The 14,230-nt window shown below is 44.1% G+C and overlaps 1 protein-coding gene across 3 annotated transcripts in view; it reads right to left on the bottom strand.

Annotated features, from left to right (window-relative positions):
- The window catches only part of LOC138647925 (complement factor H-related protein 1-like), a 370,015-nt gene that overhangs the window by 219,662 nt on the left and 136,123 nt on the right, over window positions 1-14,230 (bottom strand). For all 3 annotated transcript variants that reach the window (XM_069737292.1, XM_069737295.1, XM_069737294.1), the window contains one exon: window positions 13,746-13,922. In XM_069737292.1, the coding sequence (XP_069593393.1) occupies window positions 13,746-13,922 (177 nt within the window). The remainder of the gene's footprint in view (window positions 1-13,745; window positions 13,923-14,230) is intronic.

Raw genomic sequence — 14,230 nt, 5'->3', positions numbered from 1 at the left:
ATGAAGTGTTTGGGCGACAACAGACACACCACGGAAGTACTGGCTGAGTACTTGCAGCAACAAACTCAGTCATGGCTGGGCAGTGTACATCTTGAGGCAGGCAAGGTAGTCAGTGATAACAGAAGGAATTTTATGGCTACCATAGTCCTTTCAGAACTTAAACACAAACCTTGCCTGGCTCACACCTTGAACCTGGTGGTGCAGTGCTTCCTCAGAAATTATCCAGAGTTACCAGCCCTGCTCCTGAAGGTGCGAAGACTTTGCTCGCACATCCGCTGGTCACCCGTACACTCCAGCCATATGCTGAACCATCAGCGATCGCTGAATCTTCCCCAGCACTGCCTAATAATCAACATTGCAACAAGGTGGAACTCCACACTGCACATGGTTCAGAGGCTGTGCGAACAGAGGCAGACTGTAAATAAATTGTGGGAGGATACACATACACTGGCAGGCAGTTGGATGGCAGACATGGAGTTGTCTGGTGTGCAGTGGTCGAAGTTCCAAGACCTCTGAAAAGTCCCTCAGTGTTTTGGGGAATGCACACGGCTGGTAAGTGCAGATGACACCATCATAATCATGAGCATCCCACTAATGCGTCTGCTGATGCAAAGTTTGATGCACATTAAGGATCTGGCGTCTGCAGCTGAGGAGGAGGGAAGCCTTGATGACAGTCAGCCATTGTCTGCTCAGGGACCTCTCCTGGAACGAGGTGGTGGACGAAGAGGAGGAGGAGGAGGATGATGAGGATGCATATTTATGGGAGGAGGATGCTTCACAGGGGGCAATAGAAACTGGTGGCGTTGCAAGGTCAGGAACAGGGTTTTTGCGGGACACAAGTGATGTTGAATTGCAAGAAAGTGCTCCTCAACCCAGCACAAGCATTGAATTGACACCTGGAACATTGGCCCACATGGCTGAGTATGCCTTGTGTATCCTAAAAAGGACCCCCGCATTATCAAAATGATGACCGATGACGATTACTGGTTGGCCTGCCTCCTGGATCATCGATATAAAGGAAAATGACAAAATATGCCACATGAGAACTCTGAGCAAATATTGGCTACCAAACAAGCAACTCTTGTAGACCATTTGGTTCAGGCATTCCCAGCATGCAGCGGCGGTGATGGTTCTCACATGAGCCGTAGGGGGCAACAAAGCAGAGGTCTTAGAGGTGCACAAATCTGAAGTGGCATTGGACAGAGGGGTTTTATGACCAGGTTGTGGAGTGATTTCACAATGACCGCTGACACGACAGGTACTGCTGCATCGATCAAAGTGACAGGAGACAGCATTTGTCCAGTATGGTTACAAACTACTTTTCCTCCCTTATCGATGTTCTCCCTCACAGGTCATTCCCCTTTGATTACTGGGCATCAAAAATAGACACCTGGCCTGAATTGGCAGAATATGCATTGCAGGAGCTCACTTGCCCAGCTTCTAGTGTGCTATCAGAAAGAGTCTTCAGTGCTTCTGGTTCAATACTGACCAAAAAAGGACACGTCTGGCTACCCAGAATGTTGATGATCTAACCTTCATTAAAATAAAATAATCATGGATTTCAAATTATTTTGCTCAACCTTCTCCTGCTTGCAGCTTGCAGCTTGCAGCTTGCCTGAAAAATGTCTTCCTTTTGGCCTCCTCTTACTGACTTCTCCAATTCCGCCATTTGCAGCTGATGAATGTCCATTATAGGCCAATTTTATACCTCCCTAAATGGGCTGACTCCCCTAACAGGGCCGTGGTCACCACCTGGCGCAAGCACCCGTGCGAGTGCCGTTTGCCTGGACAGGTGGGTGCGCCCACTCTTGGGCAACGGCACTGGCACAGGGTCCCTCATAGTACAATGAAGTGTCTCTGACAATGGTGGTGCACAACCAACGTCAGACACACCGTCGTAATATGAGGGGCCCTGTGCCAGTACCGCCGCCCATGAGAGAATGTTCCCCCCCAAGCTCGAACAGTGCTCTACCACTTGCAATATTTACCTCTCCCTGCTCCACCACTGTGTAGTCTGTGCTGTTAAATCCTTCAATGGCACTGCCAATACAAATTTGTTGAAATGATAGATGATAGTTAAAATAGACAGGGGCCCTGGCCTCCATTTTGACCAGTTAATACTTTTCGCCTACTACTACCACGGTCTGCTACTCAGCAGAGGAGCACACCCCAGTACCTAGCTATGCCGCCTGTTTAGTCCTGTTACCAATTTGTTACTGCTTTGAGCCTACTTTTGTATTTGGGCCTACAAACTGTGTCTGCGCCACTCATTACAGTTGTCGTCCACTGAACAAAGCTATGCCGCCTGTTTAGTCCTGTTACCAATTTTGAACTGCTTTGAGCCTACTTTTGTATTTGGGCCTACTAACCGTGTCTGCGCCACTCATTACAGTTGTCCTCCACTGAACAAAGCAATGCCGCCTGTTTAGTCCTGTTACCAATTTTGAACTGCTTTTAGCCTACTTTTTTATTGTGGGCCTACAAACTGTGTCTGCGCCACTCATTACAGTTGTCCTCCACTGAACAAAGCAATGCCGCCAGTTTAGCCCTTTTACCAATTTTGAACTGCTTTTAGCCTACTTTTTTATTGTGGGCCTACAAACTGTGTCTGCGCCACTCATTACAGTTGTCCTCCACTGAACAAAGCAATGTCGCCTGTTTAGTCCTGTTACCAATTTTGAACTGCTTTTAGCCTACTTTTTTATTGTGGGCCTACAAACTGTGTCTGCGCCACTCATTACAGTTGTCCTCCACTGAACAAAACTAGGCCGCCTGTTTAGTCCCGTTACCAATTTTGAACTGCTTTTAGCCTACTTTTTTATTGTGGCCCTACAAACTGTGTCTGCGCCATTCATTACAGTTGTCCTCCACTGAACAAAGCAATGCTGCCGGTTTAGTCCTGTTACCAATTTTGAACTGCTTTGAGCCTACTTTTGTATTTGGGCCTACTAACCGTTTCTGCACCACTCATTACAGTTGTCCTCTACTGAACAAAGCAATGCCTCCTTTTTAGTCCTGTTACCAATTTTGAACTGCTTTGAGCCTACTTTTGTATTTGGGCCTACAATCCGTGTCTGCACCACTCATTACAGTTGTCCTCCACTGAACAAAGCAATGCCGCCTGTTTAGTCATGTTACCAATTTTGAACTGCTTTGAGCCTACTTTTGTATTTGGGCCTACAAACCGTGTCTGCACCACTCATTACAGTTGTCCTCCACTGAAAAAAACAATGCCGCCTGTTTAGTCCTGTTACCAATTTTGAACTGCTTTTAGCTTACTCTTTTATTGTGGGCCTACAAAATGTGTCTGCGCCACTCATTACAGTTGTCCTCCACTGAACAAAGCAATGTCGCCTGTTTAGTCCTGTTACCAATTTTAAACTGCTTTTAGCCTACTTTTTTATTGTGGGCCTACAAACTGTGTCTGCGCCACTCATTACAGTTGTCATCCACTGAACAAAGCAATGCCGCCTGTTTAGGCCTGTTACCAATTTTGAACTGCATTTAGCCTACTTTATTATTTGGGCCTATATCTGTGTTTCCTCCTCATCTTGCCCATTGCCAAGCCACTGCTAGATGAGTCTGCTGGTACATTGACCCAGACCACTACATTCCCCTTGCACTCTACACAGCCTGAATCTGACCCTACTGAAAGTCAGGTTCCCCTTCCCGCATACTATACCACCTTACACGGGGACAAAGAGGAAGGTGCAGATGAAAGTGCAGATTCCTTCATCAGGTGGGGGGGGCATACTCGTTGGCGACATCAGTGGCACAGGGCCCCTCATAGTATGCAAAAGTGTCTCTGGCAGTGGGAGGCGCCACCCTCCGTCAAACACACCTCTGTACTATGAGGGGCCCGGTGCCAGTGCCAAGTGCCAATGAGTGGACTCCCCCTGCTTGCTCAGGATCACAGCACTTGCAAAGTTGAAATACTTACCTCTCCCTGCTCCACTGCCGTGATGTATTCCGCGTTTCCTGGGCCCACGAAAATCTTGAGCCAGTCCTACCCCCCACAACTTTAGCCAAATGACCCCCTGTATTCAATGCCTAACTATTATTATAAAGTAAATTAAGATTGACAAGCTTAAGAAATAAGAATTTATGTTTTTGGCATTAAAATGGCCACTGTTGGTGTTTTCCTGTCCTCCACTCACTGCTGACTTTGATTCCCCATTGACTTGCATTGGGTTTCGTGTTTCGGTCGGCCCCCGACTTTTCGCAATAATCGGCCGATTTCACCCGACCCGACTTTTGACAAAGTTGGGTTTTGCAAAACCCGACTCAATCATAAAAAAGTAAGAGTCGCTCAACTCTACTCATTACTGGTTGGTGACACTTCTAGACCCACGCTACAAGGCGAACTTTCAATCTCTTCTGCCAGAGGCAGAGAGGTGTACTAAACTGTTGCAGTACCAGAGGGCCCTTGAAGCGGAATTACTTAGAAAATTCCCATGTGAGAACGCTGGCAGCAGACGTCATAGTTTGTTGTACAACCAAGGAGTCCAAGCGAGAGAGACAGAAGTACAATCCAGCTCAGGCAGGGGAACAATGGCAAGTTCTGCAACAGTTTTCTCAGACCCTTCCATCGTGCTGGCACAGAGGCAAGGGGTGCTGTCACAAGAAGTGCAATGTTTGGGAGGGTGGTGAGGGAGTACCTTGCAGATCGTATAAACGTCCTCTGTGATTCCTCTGTGCCTTTTAATTATTGGTATCCAAGCTGGACACGTGGCATGAACTGGTTCTTTACGCCTTGGAGGTCCTGGCCTGGCCTGCTGCTAGCATTCTGTCTGAGCGGGTTTTTAGTGCTGCTGGTGGAATTATAACAGATAAGCGCATTCGCCTGTCAACTGAAAATGCTGACAGGCTGACTCTTATAAAAATGAACAAGGGCTGGATTGGGAAAGACTTCTGTACACCACCAAGTGAAAACAGCGAAACATAACCTCAAATACATTCTCTCTTTTGGGGAGGTGTATTCTCATGCCCCTCTTCACAACCACACATGGGTATACACTTTCAGATTTGGTCTGCTTGCTGTTATCCTCCTCCTTATCCTCATCCTCATCATCCAGAACCACTAGATGACCAGGGTGAACGTGCTCTGTACTGTTATATGCCGGTGCATTTTGGGCAAGGGGGCTGTGATGGCACTATTTTTAATTGTAAAAAAAAGGACCCCACATTGGGGAATTGGGCATGACATTACATTGGGCCTACTTCTTCATTCTGTCTCCTGCAATGTGTCCTTTAACTGCCACTAGATCACCAGGGTGAACGTGCTCTGCACAGTGCATTTTAGGCAAGGGGTCTGTGATGGCACTATTTTTATTTGTAAAAAAAAGGACCCCACATTGGGGAATTGGGCATGACATTAAATTGGGCCTGCTTCTTTGCTCTGTCTCCTGCAATGTGTCCTTTTTAACTGCCACTAGATTACCAGGATGAACTTGCTCTGTACTGTTCCTTTTTGGGCAAGGGGGCTGTGATGGCACTAATTTATTTTGAAAAAAAGGAACACACATTGGGGAATTGGGCATGAATTGGGAATTGGGCACACACCACATGACCAACTAGTGTTATATTTTACAATGACATTTCCCAGTGAACGCATTTGTAGTGGTTGAAAGCAATGTTAAAGTTTAAAAACGCTTCAGAAACGCTGAGTCTGAACTAAGCCTAAGTGGGGAGGAAATTTTCATTCTGGGGTTAATAATTTGGCATTACAGGTAAGTCATTAACCTGCAAAGGATGTACCTTAACATATTTCCCAGCAAAATCCGTTTTGGTTTCATTTTAATGTATTTTTGGTGGCACTGGGAAAAATGGCATGAATCTCGGAAAAAATGGTTTAAATCTGTGAACTAGGATTCAGGAATGCTTCCAGGGGCAATCCCCATGATGTACCTGTGTCGTTTGAGCAGTGTTTCCATCATTTTCAGACGTTTTTAGACCTTAAAAAGAACCCCGGGGGATTGCGGTAAAAATACTGGGGTCTCCCATAGACTTACATTGGGCTCGTTGTTCTGGCCGAATACCGGAGTATTACAATCTGCTCGACCCGAGCAACGAGCATCCGAGCATTTTAGTGCTTTCTCATCATTATTCACAACTCTTGAACCAATTTTAAAAGAGGTGAGTATTTGTACCACAGGGGAATGAAGAACTACAAACAGCTGAGACAACTCAGGACAGAAACTCTAGGACAAAGAGAACAGCTTAACTCTTGAAATAACATATTAAAAGGCATCTGCACAGCTATCTGAAAGAAAAAGCAGATCCATTCAGTACAGGTGCACATCTAGCCAGACACTACAATCTTCTAACCCTTTAACTAGAGGAGACCACTCTCTGTTGCGGTACCCCCGTGACAGTACTACCCTTACTAAGAGGGGACTCTGGGGAAGTGGCACCATCGCATGGTTTGACATAGTATGTTGGTATTCTTTAGATAATAATGTGTTTTTGCACAGTCCTGTGAATGCAGGCTTTAGTGTTCTGGCTTGCATCATATGCATTTGCACCTTCATTTTAGTAATAGTTGTCTACTGACCAATGTAGCCCTCATAAACATGTTTTTTGGACACTCCAATATTACATCTCAATTATATTAGTGACTCTTTGGACTGCTATCCATGTACCTATATTGGGATTTATTGTTGCATCCTTGCCTGCCTTCCAGTGGTGCCACTTTATAATGTTTTTCTCCTCTCCATCTTGCATCTCATTAGCACTTAGTTAAGTACTGTCTATGTTTTATCCTAATCATGGTGCAGTGCTTAGCACAGCAGCCTTGCAGCGCTGGGGTCCTGGGTTCTAATCCCACCCAGGACAACATCTGCAAAGAGTTTGTATGCTCTCTCCGTGTTTGTGTGGGTTTCCTCCGGGTACTCCGGTTTCCTCCCACATTCCAAAGACATACTGATAGGGATTCTAGATTGTGAGCCCCATCGGGGACAGTGAGGATAATGTGTGCAAACTGTAAAGCGCTGCAGAATATGTTAGCGCTATATAAAAATAAAGATTATTATTATTTAATAAAAGAGTGTTTTTAGCATGTTCCATTTACGTCTGTTTCCATATGCTTCTATTAGACTAGATTAGAGGATGGAAGGCAGATGAAAATGAGGGATGAATTCTCAAACAAGCACAAAATGTTTTTGAAATTTTTTATATAAGTTGGTCCCCAAATCAGAAACAACATCAGAGGGGAGCCCATGAAGTTTCACAATCTCATTAATGACAATGTCCAAAGGTTGCAGAACCCTGGACGGCCAAGTATGGGGGGGGGGTTTCCAACGCGCACAAGTATTACAAGTCGAGACATAATTCTGAACATCCTTATGCAACCTTGGCATTTCATTTCCGCCAGGCATGATGACTGGGCATCCTTGCTGCCATGGGCAGAATTTGTTCTTAATAATGCTGTAGCCGACTCTACTGGGCAGACACCGTTCCTCCACAATTATGGTCAACATCCAAGTGTTCCCGTCCCTAGTCCTGTTTCATCTTTCGACTCTCGAGTGGTGGATTGGGCTGTGGAGGCTCGTGACATCTGGAATTGCACACAGGATGCCATCAAGGCCTCGAAGGAGAGAATGAGGGTCTCTGCTGACGCACATCACCGTGACACTCCTGTCTTCGCGCCCGGCAACTTGGTGTGGCTTTCAGCTCATAATATCAAGCTGCGCGTAGAGTCCAATAAGTTTGCTCCCTGCTATCTGGGTCCTTTTACAGTCCTTGAACAGGTTAATCCTGTAGTCTATCGCTTGTCTCTTCTGCCGCGTCTGAATATCACTGACACCTTTCACGTCTCTCTTGAGAAACCCGTTCCTATGTCTTGGTTTTCTGAGTCTTCTGCTGGGACTTCGGGTTCGTCTTCAGACGATTTTGAGGTAAACTCTATTGTTGGTGCCAATGTGGTGCATGGCAAAAAAATTTTTTTGATTGATCATGGTCCAGAGAATAGGACTTGGAAGCCGGTTGAGCACATCTGTGCCCCACAGCTTATTGCGGCCTTTGAGCGTGATGAGGCTTGCAGGGGGATGCTAGGGGGGTAATATTAGGTGTTGGGATTCTTCCTCTGCACAGGATAGATCCCAAGCCTTATCTTCCCCTGCAGTCTCCCATTCAGTCTCAACCGCAGTGTATACTGCTCAGCAAAGTCGTCGATCTCTGCATCTTGCCCAGACTTGGGCTGTGCACATTGTTACCGCTGCCTCTCCAGGTTCCACTAGGGTAACTAATAATAGACAGCAGCCAGCAGTCATTCCTGAGACTAAGTCCAGGTTTCGCTCTACTGAGCATGCTTGTGAAGTGGCAACTTCGGATTAGCCCACGAGCAAGGTCCTGTTCGATTGGCATAATCTATAAAAGGATCTTTGGCACGCCAGTCGGTGCACTAAGATTATTTATGTTTTGTGTTTGTTTGGAACCAAACGGTAGTGTGGACTTGTCTGCATGTGCTCAGGGCAGGCATATTGCCTTTAGAATTCCGGCACCTCTGGAGAGGAGTTTGAGTGAATTCAGGGCAGGCCTTAAACCTTTAGAATTCTGGCACCTCCGGAGGGGAGTTCTTGTGTGTGCACACTGTGTTTGAGTTCACTACCTGTTCCCTTGCCCCAGTGAGTTTAGCGTTCCCTTGTAAAGTTAACAGGGTTTGTGTTTAGCGCGTCACCTGCTCTGTTACTGTGTGCGATTGACACAGCTCTACTGCAGAGCATTTTTTCTGTTGTGTGCGATTGACACTGCCTTGTGTGCTGTACACTGAGTGACATTTAACTCCTTGCGAGCTAACTAGCACTCGCTGTCTTGTTCCGCCATTGTTCATACTAGCAGCAGTTTTCCATCTCTGCACAGTGGACCCCAAGTTGCGATCACACTTCTTATTAATTTATATTTAATGAGATCCGCCAACCTTAACGCACTGTCAGCAACAAAGGTAACGTCTACGTATCCTATGGTTACATATGTTTAATACATCTAACTTCTGTGGATCTTTGCTGAGACATTTGATGGCTCCCCATAACTGAGGTCTTTAGGAAAAGGTTTTTCGTGAGTTGATTTTATTTACGCTTAATTTCTGTTTTTGCATATTTTCAGCTATTTCCACTAAGGTGTATTATATATAACTTACAAAACAATAATTTTAAAATTCCGGATTTCTGGTGAGATACGCAACTTAGTGCCACTATTTCAACCAGGTTTCTAGGAGGCACACTTTACTAACCTCTTTGGGTCGCCGGTGACACTTATAGTTATTCCTCACAGTGGGCTCTAAGAGCAACATTATCTGTATGTTAGCCCTTAACCCTTTTCTGGGTGAGGATAGATTATATATTCTAAATATCGCTTGTGCGATGTTTAGAATTTTTTAGTATACATATTAAATATTTGACAGCAGGTGGTGGCTGTTATTCAAAGAGGCTGCTCAAAATTAAATATTCTTGGGCCAAGAGCCAGCAGAACAGAATATATTGTTATTGAACTATATAATATATGTGTTTCACTTTTTGTATTGAAGAACTGAAATAAATTAACTTTTTGATGGTATTCTGATTTTGTGAGAAGTACCTGTAGTTTCATCTGCTGCATGTACCCACTTGAAGCCTCCATTCTCACTCTCATCTGTGCAAGCCTGTATTAATGGAATATATTTCATTCATCTGCCTAAGTTTGTTCCCTGATACTGTATGTCATCTCACTTACTTTTAAAGTTTATGATCCACTTTGGGCTGCAAATATGTTTGATTGTTTCTGCATTTTATTGCATCTTTCTATTTTAAGTTAGTTGATTGATTATAAACGAGTTAAATTAAACTGTCATATATATTTAGTCCTAGCCAAGGGGAAGCATTTGAGCAGGGTATGCAATTAGCATACAGCAGTCTATATTCTGACTAGATGTACGCGTACTCTGTCTATTCAGCCTTGCCTTAGTCATATTGTGGCCAGAAGTATGCAAATCACATGCTTGCGGCCAATTGACAGCCCACTCTCGCCGGTGACACTGGAGAATCCAGAAAACATTTTGACACTGGAGAATCCAGAAAAACCTCTTTAAGTAGGTAGCCAAAATGTTTAGTTAATAGCAAACAATTAATAAATATGTAATTAAAAAGTTCATCATCCCAACTTACACATATGGTCAAAATTGTTGGTACCCGTCGTTTAATCACAGAAAAAAACACAATGGTCACAGAAATATCTTGAATCTGACTAAAGTAATAATAAATAAAATATCTATGAAAATGAACAAATGAAAGTCAGACATTGCTTTCCAACCATGCGCCCATGTAATTTAAAAAAAAATAAAACTCATCAAATAGGCCTGGACAGAAATGATGGTACCCTTAACTTAATATCTTGATGCACAACCTTTTGAGGCAATCACTGCAATCAAACATTTCCTGTAACTATCAATGAGACTTCTGCAACCTCTTGACAGGTATTTTGGCCCACTCCCCAAGAGCAAACTGCTCCAGTTGTCTTGTGTTTGAAGGTTGCCTTTTCCAGACGGCATGTTTCAGCACACTTCTCTCTAGAATCCCTTGATAGTCTTGAGATTTCATTGTATCCTGCACAGATTCTAAACACCCTGTGCCAGATGCAGAAAAACAGCCCCAGAACATAACCTCCTCCATGTTTCACATTAGGGATAGTGTTCTTTTCTTGATATGTTTCATTTTTCTATCTGTGAAAATAGAGCTAATGTGCCTGGCCAAAAAGATCAATTTTTGTCTCATCTATCCATAGGACATTCTCCCAGAAGCGTTGTGGCTTGTCAATATGTAGTTTGTCAAATTCAAGTCTGACTTTTTAGGATTTTTTTCAACAATGGTGTCCTCCTTGGTCATCTCCCATGAAGTCCACTTTGGCTCATACAACGACGGATGGTGCGATCTGACACTGATATTCCTGGAGCTTGACGTTCACCTTTAATCTGTTTAGAAGTTTTTCTGGGCTTTTTTGTTACATTCATATTTTCCATCTCTTTGATTTGTTATCAATTTTCCTCCTGCTGCCATGTGCAGGGAGGTTGGCTACAGTCCCATGGATCTTACATTTCTGAATAATATGTGTAACTGTAGTCACAGGAACATCAAGCTGCTTGGAGATGGTCTTACAACTTTTATCTTTTAACATGTTTGTCTATAATTTTCTTTCTAATCTCCTGAGACAACTCTTTCCTTCAGTTCCTCACCAAACAGCACAGTGAGTATCTGTAGCCCTATATACAGGCCAACACTGATTCCAAGATTGTAGACACCTGTGATGCTAGTTAGTGGACACACCTTGATTTGAGGCTACGTTCACATTAGCGTTGTGCGGCGATGCGTCGGCGACGCAACGCACAACGCATGTAAAACGCATGCACAACGAAGGGTTTTGTGACGCATGTGTTCATTTTTTGCATGATTTTTGGCGCAGAAAAAACTGCATCATGCAGCGTCCTCTGCGCCCTGACAGTTGCGCCACAAAATGACGCATGCGTCACATAACGCAAGACAACGCATGTCCATGCGCCCCCATGTTAAATATAGGGGCGCATGTGCATGCATCGTCGCGGCTGCGCCGCACAACGCTAATGTGAACGTAGCCTGACATGTCCCTTTTGTCATATTATTTTCAGGGGTACCTTCATTTCTGTCCAGGCCTATTTCATGAGTTTTATTTTTTTTATATTCTGTGGAAGCATGGTTGAAAAGCAATGTCTGACGTTCATTTTCAAAGATCTTTTAATTATTACTTTTGTCAGACTCAATTTTTTTCTGTGACCATTGTGGGTTTTTCTGTCATTAAGCGAGGGGTACTGTTAGGTCTCGAGTTCCCGCTTCTGCACAGGGGGAATCTCGAGCCATCTCCGCTGCGGTCTCCCATTCTTATCCAGTCGCAGTGGAGTCTGCTCAGCAGGGACGTCAGTCCCAGCGTCTTGCTCAGTCTCACTCTGTACAGAGAGTTACTGCTGCTTCTTCAGCTTCTGCCATTAAAGCCAGTGCTGGTCAGCAGCGAGCGGACTTCTCTGGGACTAAGTCCTTGTCTGCACACACTGAGCATGCCCAGGGCAAGATCTCCCGTTGGAGATCGAGGGTCATGTGCTCAGGCTCTGCAGCACATTCCATTGGTCCTCTTGGCAGGTCTTGGAAGGGAAAAGTTTCTGTGGCCACTTCCTGTGCTGCAACTATATAAACTGCAAAACTAGTATAGTGGAGTACATAACAGTCCCCCACATAATAACCATCAGAATGTTATTTCAAACATATTATCAGAGAATCTAATGGGACTAAAATAGGACAATATAGGACACAACTGCATAAAATACTAATAACCTACTGAAAGAACCACAGTCAAAAAAGTCCGATATATAGAAAACATAGAAAACTTTATTAAGATAAATAACAGGCATTAAAGCAACAATAAGAGACGATCACCGTGCCACCCACAGCACGCACAAAAATTGGGACAGGGGAAGGCAGCACTACATCACATAGCATTGTATATGGAATGACCCTGTATAATAAATGTAAAATGCAAGTAAATAACGGTCAGTTCATACATTACATCAGTAATCAAGGGCACAAAGTCCCAACACATATATGGCAGTAAGAACAGCCGAGATGAACGTATACATACCGGTCACCCAGGTAGATAGAGAAAATGAGATGAGCAGGCCTACCACCCCCGTCCCCCCCTGACCGTTATTTACTTGCATTTTACATTAATTATACAGGGTCATTCCATATACAATGCTATGTGATGTAGTGCTGCCTTCCCCTGTCCCAATTTTTGTGCGTGCTGTGGGTAGCACGGTGATCGTCTCTTATTGTTGCTTTAATGCCTGTTATTTATCTTAATAAAGTTTTCTATGTTTTCTATATATCGGACTTTTTTGACTGTGGTTCTTTCAGTAGGTTTTTAACTATATAAACTGCGCATGACCGCACGGCCATGCGCTAGTGTACAATTGTTAATGTGTGTATGTTGTGAGTGCAAGTCGTCCTTGGATACCCCTTCCCTATAGAATGCCTGTTCGCGGAAGGTGTATGGTTGCTATCTAGCGCCCGACTTATCCTACAGCACGAATCACACATTACAGCGTCCAGTTGCTGTGACCGCCAGTACGGCGCCGTGCACTTCCTCTGTGCTTTCCTTACCCAAACCTGGGTGGTTAGTGGCGTTCGTCAGTGCGGCACCGCATGCACTCTTGTGCCTTAAAATTGTTATTCAGTTTCCTTACACACCCAGTTGCGGTGTTGTGACAGCAAGGGTCTAATCGGACTTCAATCCTAGTTGGGGTTGAGTTCGCTGACTACTTGCTCGCGCTCTATGTGCGGTACCGCGGTCCTGTGACGCAACAGGATCGCTTCCTTCACGCTGGGTGAAGTTTAACCCACGTGTGTATACTTATGAGTACCGCCATATAGTCCGTCATTACTTGGCAGCAGGTTCCATCTCTGCACGGTGGACCCCGGGCTGCGAACACACCATACTCTATCTGTCCTATTATTTGGTGCGTTCCGCTAGCCCTAACAGGTACTAACAATTTTGACCACGTGTGTATATGAAAACACAGTTATTCTTTTAGACACATTTCCATCCAAAGGAATATATAGCCATCAGTCCTAACCAGACATACAGTCATCCATCCTGTAATTTTCATACCCAAAACTATATTTTGTATGTTTTATAATTATGTGGTCAATCATTGTTTTTCATTTTTCGCATCATAGACAAGACTTACTTACCTATACATTTCGGAATGTCAGACCACGTTTCATCAAGACACTGGGCTGTGGCAAAAAGTCTGCGTGTTTCTGTCATATAACCTTTATCACATTCGTACTGCAAATATGCTCCATTAGAAATTTCAGCTTTATTTGGGGTGTATTTTCCATTTAGAAGTTGGGGGACTGTGCATGGTTCTAGCAAAAAAAACACAATAATCACATGTCACTGCAAATATAAATTGCAATTTAAAAAACTAAGAAAAGAGAGTACCTTCTGTCTGTATAGGTTTGATATAGAAGTAATACCAGCTATATATATATAATTGTCTAAGGCCCACTTCAGTCTGTTTGTCTGTAACGGAAATCCCACGTCGCTGATTGGTCGCGCCCGGCTGGCCGTGACCAATCAGCGATATTGGGGCAGGATTTAAACACCGCTTCACTTTTTATAATTGATGCTGCCTATGCAGCATCAATAGTAAAAATATATAATGTTAAAAAGA

This window comes from Ranitomeya imitator, chromosome 8 (assembly GCF_032444005.1).
Source record: "Ranitomeya imitator isolate aRanImi1 chromosome 8, aRanImi1.pri, whole genome shotgun sequence".
In the NCBI taxonomy this organism is placed as follows: Eukaryota; Metazoa; Chordata; class Amphibia; order Anura; family Dendrobatidae; genus Ranitomeya; species Ranitomeya imitator.
The sequence above is the reverse complement of the archived record's forward strand: the minus strand, read 5'-3'. Positions and strand labels throughout refer to the sequence as shown.